Source organism: Euprymna scolopes, chromosome 10, assembly GCF_053919585.1.
Source record: "Euprymna scolopes isolate OS-2025 chromosome 10, ASM5391958v1, whole genome shotgun sequence".
Classification (NCBI taxonomy): Eukaryota; Metazoa; Mollusca; class Cephalopoda; order Sepiida; family Sepiolidae; genus Euprymna; species Euprymna scolopes.
Window position 1 is genome coordinate 27,732,383 of NC_136491.1, and position 13,466 is coordinate 27,745,848.

The window sequence follows — 13,466 nt, forward strand, 5'->3', positions numbered from 1 at the left end:
TAAATTTTAGATATTATTTTCCCAGGGTTATGCTGATTAAAAAAGTACTAACTTTGTAGGAATTTGTTGTGAATTTTTTATTTTTAGTCGGGCATACAAACATACAAACATACACACATACAACTGCCCTTTATATGGCAGATAATCCGGAAGTCATGCTATCGGTTTCCTCATCACTCTGTAATAATTGTCGAGTTTTGAACTTTGTCCTTATCAAACAGATCTTAACATTTTAACATGAAATTGTAAACAACCAAGAGAAGAAACAGCAAACAGTTGATTTAAGCAGTAAATTATTTCCCATAATGAAATACAAATTACTAGAGCAAATATATAAAAATAACAACAATTATCTGATGCAAATATTCAGTAAGGCGTCTTCCCCCCCCCTAAGTAAATGTACATGCCTTTCTTTCAACGTTTGTTCACCTATCTTACTATTCAATACATACAGCTGTCCTCTTCTGGAATAATTAAAATATGCAAATAAAACACACCGGAAATTCACAGCTGTGCACCGGATCCTAAGCTGCAGACGAGCAGTGTTGTTTAATTCGCTGATGATGAAAGGGATATTATTCAGAAAAAAGGAAAAAAAGAAAACTAAAATGACATTGTATCTTTATGTCTTTATTAGCATAAATTATTGCCCATGAGTAGATATAGCTCAACACGCGCGTGCGCGCGCACACACACACACACACACACACACACACACACACACACACACACACACACACACACACACACACACACACACACACAGACATCAGCTCTAGAAATTGATCTAGAAACATATATCAATCAATGATCGTATTCGATGAAACAATTCAAGTCAAACAAACTGCCATTTTGACACTGACAAGAAAGCTTGGCACTTACCTCCACCACCATTACCACCACTACCGCCATCATCATCATCATCATCATCATCATCATCATCATCATCATCATCATCAGTAGCAGCAGAAGCCACAGGATGATGTGGCTCAATGGTTAACGATACGGATTGGCAACCTGGGTGTGCCAAGTTCGAACCCAGTTCGTTCCACAGAAACACTTTCACTTAGGGATGTTGGCAACCTTCAGGTGATCTCTCCCGTAAGCACCTGCTATCCTTCTAGAAATAATTCCTAACAGAAAGATATTGGGGAAACGAATGCCAACAAAAAATCATCATCATGAAGGATGCTTAACAAACAAACAAACCAGCAATGGCACCACCACCACCACCACCACCACTATCACCACCACCATCATCATCATCATCATCATCAGAAAGAAGCTGAAAGTAGGTGGGCAGAAAGGATAAAATCTATTCAAGTTTATAACTCAATAAAAGAAAACTTAAAATTGGTTTGTTGACAGAAATGTAAAAAAACAACAAAATATTTTTACATCAAGGAATGAGAGTTCATATAGAAACGTTGATTTAATTTGAATAAAATAAAATATGCATTAAGTGCGCTTGAAAGCCAAATCACAACGCAATATTAGGAAAATAAAAAAATATTTTACTTGTTTGAAATTTATCACAAATATATTTCAGAGGTATACTCCATCTTTAATGTGTCGTTTTGTTTCTTTTTGTTTCTCCTTTTCGTCTTCCTTGCCATGTTGGAAAGTTGGAGAAAGAAGTCTGTTTGTAAAGAGTCACGCGTTGTATCTCAGCGGTTGTATTTTGAAATGTTTGAACTGTGCGTAGGCAACGTGAGAATAACGTCAAGGATGAGAGTTCAAACATTTCCAAATACAACCGCTAGAAACAATGCGCGGCTCTTTACAAACATACTTCTTTCTTCAACTTTCCAACATGGCAAGGAAGAAAAAAACGAAATAAAAAAAGAAACTAAACAACACATTAAAGATGGAGTATACCTCCGAAATATATTTGTGATAAATTTCAAGCAAGTAAAATATTTGTTTATTTTCCTAATATTACATTGTGATTTGGCTTTCAAGCGCACTTGATGCGTATTTTGTTTTATTCAAACATGTTTACAGTTGTTGTTTTTTTTTTTAAATTTTTAGAGGGTGGGTTGGTTGGTTGGTTGTTTTTGTTTTACGGCATATCAACCCTTTTCGGGTTATTTAATGCCAAATCCAAAGATTTTGAAGAAAATTTTTTTAATAGAATATATTTGTTGTTTTCACATCGGTTTCTATTTAACCCATAGTTGGGACCCTAACAGGTACTACCACTCCTGGTCAGAGTGAACCTGGGAGCAATGGTAATTAAAGGGTGGCTCCACACTCCCCAAAGCCCACAAGCCGGGGGCTCACCACTGGATATAGTTTAAGGTCATATCCAGGACCCCCATTGAGGGACTTTTACTCTCTGCAGGGGGGCAGTCGGTGTATTTTAATACCCCACCGACAGGACCATAGAGGGTGGGAGTTCAACAAACTTACTCAAGCAACAACTCTTTGGCCTTTTTGACGTAGAAGCAAAGTGTTTTTTAAATCTTTGCTCATTGCACATTGTATCACTTTTAGACATGATAGAAGCCTCCTATCACTCTTGGGATTTGTACACAACTGTCCAACTAGTAGATGTCCTGCCACAAAAAACATTAAACGGAAATGGAATAATGTTGTCTTTTCTAGGGCGACAATTTATTCGTTCCATTCTGCATTCAAGTAAACAACATTTTTTTTTTTTTTTTTTTTACATAGGCATCACCACATTATCAAGGCCCAGAGGCCACTCAAGGATAAGGGTTAAAGAGTGTACAGTAGAAATTGGACAATATAGTAATCATTAGTAATGAAAATTTGGTAAATTTGATAACTTATATGGAACGGCTCATAAAGAACTTATTTACTTTAGACTTGAACACAACCATATTGTAGTCAGCCGGAAAGCAGGAAAACGGAAGACAATTCCACAGGCGTGCAGTTCTAAGAAAGAAGCTTTGTTCATGGAATCTACGTTTAGGTTTAGGCACAGATAAAGAGTGGGGGAAATTACTGATAGTGTTTACAGCTAGATGAGTGTTTCTTGTGAAAGTTTGGCGAGGGGGGACCATAGATTGAAGCTCAGTCGAACACTTTCCATGAAAATAACGATACATCAGAGACAAACTCGCAACATCTCTTCTGTGAGATAGAGGTTGCAGCGAAGAGAAAAGGACATCTCCTACGAGGCTACGAAGTCTATTTTGAACTCTATCAAGGCAGGACAAGTCCTTTCTAGCAGCTCCTGCCCAGAGAACACAGCTATAAAAATCATTACCATAAGTAATCACGCCTGGTTCCTTCTATTCACTGATTTCAATCCTTTCATAATATGTTTCATTATTTAACTGCCAAGCCATCAATCTTATTAATCTTTTCAGCAAGTTAATGACCTTGATACGTGGTTGTGTACAAGAAGAAGAAGAGGAATACTGTTGCCATATCTGGGCAGGAGCTGCTAAAAACAGCCTATCCTGCCTTGACAGAGTACAAAATAGACTTCGTGGATTAGTGGGGGATGCCCTTTTCTCTACCCTGCAACCTCTCTCCCACAGAAGAGACGTTGCGAGCCTATCCTTGTTTTATCGTTATTTCCATGGCAAGTGCTCGTCTGAACTCCAATCTCTGGTCCCCCCTGGCCAATCTTTCACGAAAAACACCCGTCTAGCTGAATCCACTGTGAAAATTTCCCCCACTCTATATCTGTGCCTAAATCAAAACGCGGATTCCATGAACAAAGCTTCTTTCTTAGAACTGCACGCCTGTGGAACTCTGTTCCGTCTACCTGCTTCCCACCGGACTACAACTTGGATGTCTTCAAGTCCAATGTTAACAAATTCCTAATGAACCGCCCCCTTAATTAAACACTTCATCAAATCTCCACACTAACGTAATGTACTTGCAATAACCCTTATCCTTGAGTGGCTTCCGGGCCTTGATAAGTGGTGATCACTGTGTAAAAAAAAAAAAAGAAAAAAAAGAAGAACAAGAAAAAAAATGAATAATTTACGAGGTTCCTTCGATAAGTTTCCAGATTTTTTTTTTGTACAGGTATTTAAAATTATCATAGACTCTGGAAAATTCAGTATGTTATTGTGACGCATTTTAGGCGATGACTGGCCAATTTTAAAGATTTCAGGTTCAAATGAACAGCAACAACAGGTATTGGAAAGCCTGATTGCCACAGCTGGTGAATTTCAAAATTGCAATCTAGACGTGAGGGCACTTTAGAAGAACTATATGCAATAAAATTCTGTTTTAAACTTGGAAAAAAATGCCATAGAAACGTATGGAATGCTTCAGACTGCTTTTGGACCATCTTTCATGAATCAAGCATCAGTTTTTGAGTGGCATAAAAGATTTAAGGTAGGCAGGGGAGTGTGTATTGAAACCAAAACATTTAGCGCTCCAGTCGCATCCCCTTACTGTTTGAGCCAAACTGACAGATAAATAAGAAAGATTTGAAAATAAACCAATTCTAGCTATGATTGAATTTGCGCATGCATAAAACTAATAAAAATATATCGGCAAGTTGAAATGAACATTTTGTATTTCAACTTGTCGACATATTTCTGTATGCATTATTCATCCATCCAAACAAAGATTTTATTCATTATAAACCATCCTTGGTGTATGATTACTATTTTGTTTACTACTAGATTGTTTTTTGAAAATATTTGTTTTCATATTACAAATACGAGGCCATTACCAGTCATAATTTTAGAAATGTGAAATCCTTATGCGTGACATATTCTCTTGCACAGCGTTTCTCAGCTATTTTGCCCTTGCGTTACTGATATAATGGATGGATCCAACACCCCTCAAATGAATGGACTGTTACGTCTATAAAAAGACAAGCAAACTCTCCTCACGTGGGAGACAGAATTTAGTACTAAGCTGTCAATGGACGCTTAGAAATGTGTTTAACTTTTTACCTAAATAAACCCTTTCTGTACAACTCCAGTAATGACTTGTTATTCATATAATCTACGATATAACAGTTACACTTAATATAAACTACAGGGATATTTATGCCATTTTTTTGTCCGTTTTTTTTTATTTTTTCATCACGTTCACTGTTTTTTTTTTGTTTTTGTTTTTCCGATTTTTTAAAAAGTTTTAATATCGTTCGCTTATTCTTTATTTTGCATCACGTTCGCTGTTTTTTTTATATATAATATTTAACGCCGTTCATTTATTCTTTATTTTCCATTTTGTTTTGATTTAACCCCCCCCTGCACACCTCAGCACACCCGGGCAACGCCAGGTACACCCGCTAGTAATAAAATAAAACTTATATTTATTTTAGTGCATTCCTACATAATGCTGTCTCTTGTTGTCCCCTTCTCCATCGAGCATGTACCACGTAAGAAATATACTACTGTATTACTGCACACACATACTCTATCTAGGATATTGAGCACCTATACCGATTCAGCATAAATCATTTATTAAGTGTAGCACTGTATTATTATTATACACACCAGCTCTATAAAGGATATTGATCACTCCTGATTCAGCATATACCACTGATCAAGTGTAATAATGTATTCTTACATCTTTATCTAGCATATTGACCATCTTCTGATTCGGTATGTATCTCTTACTAAATAATATTATATTATTACACCCATATGCTCTGTCTGGAGTATTGAGCATTATTTGATTTAGCATATACAACTTACTAAGTGTAATATTATATACCAGATCTTGAACTGAAAGCCATGATTAATTTCAGAGTTCCGATGGGTAGCTATTTTGTACAAGTCCTGGAGATGAAGAATTTTCAATGGGTAGCTGTGCTGTACAGGTCCTGGACTTTATAATTTTGTAGGCAAAAAGTAAAAGATCTTTCTTGTGTTGACACGAAAAATTGTGCTGGAATGCCAAACATTCAATATTGTTATGGAGCAATTCTGATTTCTGATTGGTTGTTAGCAGAACATGGCTCCATTTAATTCGTCACTTCCTATCGCCAGTGTCTTCCAATTTTCCGTGATCATATACTCCCTTTTATATAAAAAATATTGCAACACCATGTTCCAAGTGTAACTATACAGGGTGTCCACAAAGTCTGGCTACATTATGTAGCCAGATTTTGTGGGCACCGTGTAGATTATGCAGCCAGACTTTGTGGGCACCGTGTAGATTATGCAGCCAGATTTTGTGGGCACCGTGTAGATTATGCAGCCAGACTTTGTGGGCACCGTGTAGATTATGCAGCCAGACTTTGTGGGCACCGTGTAGATTATGCAGCCAGATTTTGTGGACACCCTGTATAATTACATACAACTGCTCTTTCTTAGATATTGAGCACTATTGAATTTATCATATACCACTTATCAAATATCCTACTGTATAATTTATTTATGGCCCTCATGCAACACCGAGTTTCTTGTCTAGTGTATATTTTGGAATAACTCATAACACTTATTATGGCATCCGGGCAACGCTGGGTACCTTTGCATACAAGAATAAAAAAAGAAAAAAAAACATAGTGAAGTTCTTTTGCCATGGCAATACAGCATATAAAATATTAACACACCTGCACTATCTAAGACATTGAGCATCGACTCTCGAGCAATGCAGAATACCTTTTCTAGTATACAACAGTATAAAGAATGTAACGATAAAATTGCCGCCCTAGAAAAGATGACATGATTCCATTTCCGTTTGATGAAAACCGGTTTTCTGTTTTTATTGCAAACTATCTACTAGTTGGTCAGTTGTGTACCAATCCCAAGAACGACAGAAGCCTTCCATTATGTCTGAAAGTGACATAATGTTCAACAAGTGAGATCGGAGATGCACCGTTGTACAGCTCATGCCCTCTACCGACCCAAGTTATGACAACAGGACCATTGCCAGCACCCTCAAAATGCATTGCTGAATTGCCACGAATAACAGGGACATGCCCAGGATGATGAAAACAAAGTTTCTTGCCATGGTTATAGTCTTTGGTGTGGTTTTAAGTGAGGATCACATCATGCCACTACACATTGTTGAAGTTGGCTTGAAAGTCAACACTGAAGTGTACCTGGATGTGCTGAAGATTGTGGTGGTCCCCTAGTGCAATCAGGTGGCTGCTGGCAGACCCTGGGTGTGGCAGAAGAACTCGGTGCTGACCCACAAGTCCAAAGAGACTCAGGCTTGGCTTCAGAAGAAATGCTACGACTTTGTACCCTTCTCTCACTGGCCCCCTATCCCCCTGACCTGAATCCACTGGACTACTTCGTTTGGTCATATGGCGAGAACATCACTAACATGACTTCCCACAACACCAAAGCCAGCCTGATCGCCGCTATCTGCCGAGTATTCACTAAGCTCTTGTTGAAAAGGCATGCTCCCATTTCCGGACCCGTATCAAGGCAGTGATTGAGACCGAAGGCGGCTAAATTAAATATATGTCAGCTCTACTACATAATCAAGTTACCTGAATTGATTTTTTTCAATAAAAGTTTTAAAATAAAGCTGTAATTTTGTTTTCTTTAGGGCGACAACTTTATCATTCCACTCTATAGTCATGAAATGCAGTGAAAATCTTTCTTCCAAGATACATGCTCTACTTAACAAATGTACTGTTGTTATATTACTATTATGACTTCAAGTAAACACACTCTAACCCTAACACCTCCTCAACTTAGGATATTGAACACTTAAAATTAACATATCATTTACCAAATATAATATGCCTGATCAACACAGATAACTAAAGACAGAGAAATACTTTCTACTTCGCAATGCTGTGTTTAAACACACCTGGTCTGTCTGGGATTTGAGCATTTTTTGATTACTATATATCCCTTACCAAATTTAATATTGCAATCTTTCCCTTATTGTTCCTATTTAGTACTGAAACCGAAAAATTAAAATCAACTATGCCTCCAGAGCAATAGTAAAACCATGCTTTCCGAGTTTCTTGTGCCCTGCATGATGAACATCTAAATATTAATTTACTTGTCTGTACATCGTTTTCAAAAAAAAAAAAAAAACGACATCACCATCACAAACATTAATTAATGAGAAATAAATTACCTCCCTTTATAGTCGCTCTTTATTAGTTAAAAGTCATTAAAACCATTTCCTTTCCAAAGATTTTCCAAAAAAAAAAAAATATGGTCGTCTGTTTACAGTTTCAAATTGGCTATTTTATTTTATAATTTTTTTTAAAGTCATATTGAGAGGAGACTGTTTTTTTTTGTATTATAGTCGCTCTTTATCAGTTAAAAATCATTCAAGCCATTTCTTTTCAAAAATAAAAATAAAAAATCATTGCTGTCTGCTTAGGGTTTTTAATTGGTTATTTTATTTTATGGTTTAAAAAAAAAGTTATGTTGAGAGGAGACCGTAATTTCTTTTTTTTTTTTTTTTTATAGTTTCTTTTAAAATTTAAATATGCAAGTGAATTGACACCTGTTCCTTTAATAATCTACATAAAAAATTATTCAGAAAAAAAATCTATTTTTTTTAAATCAATTTTTTTAGCTTTAAAAGGTTAAAAAAGAATTTGCTAAAAAAATTGTTTTAAATTCGTCGTTATTTGTTTTATTTATTTATTTTTTTTCCATTTTGCTTATTATGTGCTTTAAAAATTTTTCAACCACCGTGGAATTTCCACGGGTCCTGCTAGTATATGTTACGTGAATAGAATTAAAAACTTTGAACTCACTTGTTCAAGTTGTATTCAAATTCGTTGATATCGTATGCATCAAACTGAACCTCATAAGATGCTTTGCCAGTAGACATATCTGCATAGGGACTGAAAAAAAAAAGACATAAGATAAAAAGGTAATAAATATACAATAATACGTCTGGCAAAATGAATTAAATGTATATTCATACCAAAGAAACAGGTGTGCATCATTCACTAGAATAAATCCAGGTGAATTGCTGTGTCAATGGAGATGGGATCCCAATTCGTATAGTCAATTGGCTGATAATTCAGCGTCTCTGGTTTAGTCTGTATATTTAACATATAATATTTAAATGACCAAGTTCTCTCTGATTTTCTCTCCTCTGATCTTGAGCATGTGGTGCAATGGGGAAAGAGGTGGCTCGTTACTTTTAATGCATCTAAAAACCAAGATTCTATCTTTACATCATCAACATTCTGATCCCCATCTGACATCAATTGAAATGAATGGCTCTCGTCTTAGGGAGGCTCCATGTTTTGACAAGCTTCTGTGTTTGTCCTTTACCTCTAATCTGAAATGGAACACATACATCAAGTCTGTTGCCAAGGTCGCTGGAAAAATCGTTGGATCATTCTTCTGCTCCAGTAGATATCTCACTCCCGATGCAATTCTCTACCTGTATAAGAGCCAGGTACATCTAAGGATGGAGTACTGTTGTCACATCTCAGCAGGAGCTGCTAGAAGCAGTTTATCCTGCCTTGACAGAGTTCAAAATAGACTTCATAGCCTAGTGGAGGATGCCCTTTTCTTTTCCCTGCAACCTCTTTCCCACAGAAGAGATGCTGCGAGCCTGTCTCCACATTATTGTTATTTTTATGGCAAGTGCTCGTCTGAGCTCCAATCTATGGTCCCCTTTTGCCAAACTTTCATAAAAAACACTCGTCTAGCTGAAACCACTATCAATAATTTCCTCCACTCTTTATCTGTGCCTAAACCTAAACGTAGATTCCATGAACAAAGTTTCTTTCTTAGAACTGCACACCTATGGAACTCTCTTCTGTTTCCCTGCTCTGCAGCTGACTATAATATGGCCATCTTCAAGGCCAAAGTAAACAAGTTCTTGATGTATCATCTCCTTAAGTAATCCAATTTACCAAATTTCCAACTTATCCTGACTTGTAGCCTAGTGGAAGATGCCCTTTTCTCCTCCTTGCAACCTCTTTCCCACTTTCCCACGGAAGAGACGTCGCAAACCCCTCTGCTTTATTGTTATTTTTATGGCAAGTGCTCGTCCGAGCTCTAATCTATTGTCTCCCTCTCGCCAAACTTTCATGATAAACACTCCTTTAGCTGAAACCACTATCAATAATTTCCCCAACTCTTTATCTATGCCTAAACCTAATCGTAGATTCCACGAACAAAGCTTTTTTTTAGAACTATATGCCTGTGGAACTTTCTTCTGTTTCCCTGCTTTCCAGCTGACTACAATATGGTCGTCTTCAAGTCCAATGTAAACAAGTTCTTAATGAGCCGTCCCCTTAAGTAATCCAATTTACCAAATTTATACTACTAACGATTACTATGATGTTGTCCCATTGATTACTGTGCGCTCATTAGCCCTTATCCTCGAGTAGTCTCTGATCCTTGATAAATGGTGACTCACCATTTTGTAAAAAAAAAAAAAGAAAAAAAAGATAATGCCTATCAAAACAACCCGAGAGTAAAGAGGACCGTTGTAGAATTTTTTTTTTTTTTTTTTTACACGGTGGTCACCACTTATCAAGACCAGGAAGCCACTCAGGGATTAGGGTTATTGCAAGTACAGTACGTTAGTGTGTAGATTTGATGAAGTGTTTACTTAAGAGGGCGGTTCATTAGGAATTTGTTAACGTTGGACTTGAAGACATCCAAGTTGTAGTCAGGTGGGAAGCAGGCAGACGGAACAGAGTTCCACAGGTGTGCAGTTCTAAGAAAGAAGCTTTGTTCATGGAATCCGCGTTTTGATTTCGACACAGATAAAGAGTGGGGGAAATTTTTCACAGTGGATTCAGCTAGACGGGTGTTTTTCGTGAAAGATTGGCGAGGGGGGGACCAGAGATTGGAGGTCAGACGAGCACCTGCCATGGAAATAACGATAAAACAAGGATAGGCTCTCAACGTCTCTTCTGTGGGAGAGAGGTTGCAGGGTAGAGAAAAGGGCATCCCCCATTAAGCCACAAAGTCTATTTTGTACTCTGTCAAGGCAGGATAGGCTGTTTTTAGCAGCTCCTGCTCATATATGGCAGCAGTATTCCATCCTTGGACGTACTTGGCTTTTATATAGATAGAGAATTGCATCAGTAGTGAGATATCTTCTGGAGCGGTAGAAGGATCCCACCATCTTTCCAGCGACCTTGGCAACAGACTTGATGTATGTGTTCCATTTCAGATCAGGAGTAAAGGTCAAACCTAAATCAGGGTAGTGCCAAGAGAGGGGCGTGTCAGAATTATTGACAGTTTTATATGTGTCCAAATATTTTTAGCATTAAATGAAGAATGTTAGGTATTCATGACTGAATCTTGGTGGTAAAGTCAATCATAGACTGAAGTTTATTTGCACCAAATATGGCCGTATTGCCGAGAGGATTTTGACTTTAATTTAAGACTTCATGGGTGGCATTTTAAAAGTCAACCGATACTTAAAATCTATAGACTTGTCCGAACAAGCTATATATATAATTGTCAATATTTATTTGTAAATATATGATCGTTGTAAAAACCCTTTAACAAATTAAAATTGAGCCGTCTTTAGAGAATTAAGGAAAAGCAGTCAACCTAAGCACAAAATGCAATATTCCATCTTCCTCTCGTTGAATACTCTCTGACTGTTTATTGCTTATGCTCCCGAGCTTGACATTTATAGACAACTAATTTCCCTCGATCCCTGTGTTAATTGCTGGTATCATAGAGGTAGAATGCTAGGCTAGTGCCAAGGCTGACTTTGTGACTGAATTTGAATCTCCTGACTGGCACTAATTGTTACTTCCTACACTGATGCTCGTGTAAGCATGAAACATTAGTGTCTGTAGGTAAAAATTAATTGTTAATTATTCATAAATATATTATCGCTTTGTATATATATATGCGTATGAATAAAAATGAATACAATGCTATGACGGAATGGAAATAGAAAAATTCTGACACCATAAAGCAGAGAAAGTTTCTATAATTTATTAAGTCGATGCAAAAACAATATCGTTTTCTCACATGTGTTACTTTTATATATGATGACTAGCGAGGGGTACCCGGCGTTTCCCGGGTGTTTGGAGGTGTGTGTGGAAACTCCGGGGGTGGGGTGGGGTTAAAAAAAAAAGTAAGTATGAGGATCGAACCCGAACTCTTGAGGCAAAGTTGTAAATTAAAGTGTGAAAAAAAAAAAAAAAAAAAAAAAACAAAACAAAAAACGTGCGACATTAACCATTGCCCCACCGCGAGATGCTAACGGAAACACGTTTGAATTTATTTAATTACTTGGATTTGGCAGGTGCCCGTTTTAATGAGTTAATGAGGTCAAGTTTGACTGCGGGATAGTATTTCATTTACTGCGGAACGCTTTTTTAAAATTTTTATTTTCCCAAGATGTTATAGGAAAAAGACTAAATCACATTGCGGCGAGCGACAAATGTTGAATATTTATCTTGCCGAAATCGACCAAATTGAATAGACAGGCGAGCTTCGTTGTTAACTGTGAGATATTACGATTTATGTGATATAAAAAGTTTTAAAAAGTTGTGAACTGACCGACCGCTTCTCTGAAAAAAGCCTTTTGTAGACATACAGAAAAAGCGAACACACATACATACATACATACATACATACATACATACATACATTTTCGCTTTTATATTTATAGATTTCTGAATTAATTCATTGATATATATATATATATAGCCATGATATATATCATTTTGAAGTGCGTTTTTCGCTCTATCGAATCTCTTCATTCATTTTTTTCGCAGTCTTTTCAACAGCATGGACAAAATTAAAATCTGCACGATTTTCTTGTTCCAGTTCACACTAGGCTGAAAAGCTGCCGAGACAGATTATGATATCAATGATACGTTTGATCCAGGAACCACTAGCAGATGTGTGGCCCAACAGTGGCTCAAGAAATATTGCAATGGTGACGAAAGCCTTGAAGATGAAGACGGTCACGGTCGGCTGACGGCAGTTGATAATGAACATTTGAAAGCCTCAATTGAAACTGATTCTCACAAAAGCACACGAGAAGTTGCTGTTGAAATCGAAGTCGACCACTCAATTGTCGTTCGCCATTTAAAGCATCTAGGAAGTCAAAAAAGTTGGATAAATGTTTGTCACATGAATTGAACGATAATAAAAAAAAGGTAATTTTGAGATGTCTTCTATGCTCCTTTTGTGTAACAGAAATGACCCATTTTTCAAGCAGATTGTGACGTGTAATGTTAAGTGGATCCTCTACGACACCCGGCACGGTGGCTGGATGCCAGAGAAGCTCCACAACACTCCTCAAAGCGGAAATTGCACCAAAAAAAGGTTATGGCGACTGTTTGGTGGTTTGCGTCTGGTCTCATCCATCACAGTTTCTTGAATCCAAGCGAAAGGATTATGACGGAGAAATACTGCAGACAAAGTGATGAAATGCAGCAGAAGTTCCAACGTATGTGCCCGAGATTGGTCAATATTAAGGGACCAATTCTCCTCCATGACAACACTCGCCTACATGTTGCTCAACTGACCCTGCAGAAGCTGAACGAATTGGGCTCGAAACTCTGCCTTATCCACCATATTCACCGGACATCTCGCTCAAAGATTATCACTTTTTCAAGCACCTCGACAACTTCCTGCACAAAAAAT

The 13,466-nt window shown here is 37.2% G+C and overlaps 1 protein-coding gene across 1 annotated transcript in view; it reads right to left on the reverse strand.

Annotated features, from left to right (window-relative positions):
- LOC145285890 (von Willebrand factor A domain-containing protein 3A-like) overlaps positions 1 to 13,466 on the reverse strand; it is a 333,383-nt gene that overhangs the window by 260,872 nt on the left and 59,045 nt on the right. The window contains exon 5 of the mRNA XM_080134354.1: positions 8,627 to 8,716. Coding sequence (XP_079990480.1) covers positions 8,627 to 8,716 — 90 coding nt within the window. The remainder of the gene's footprint in view (positions 1 to 8,626; positions 8,717 to 13,466) is intronic.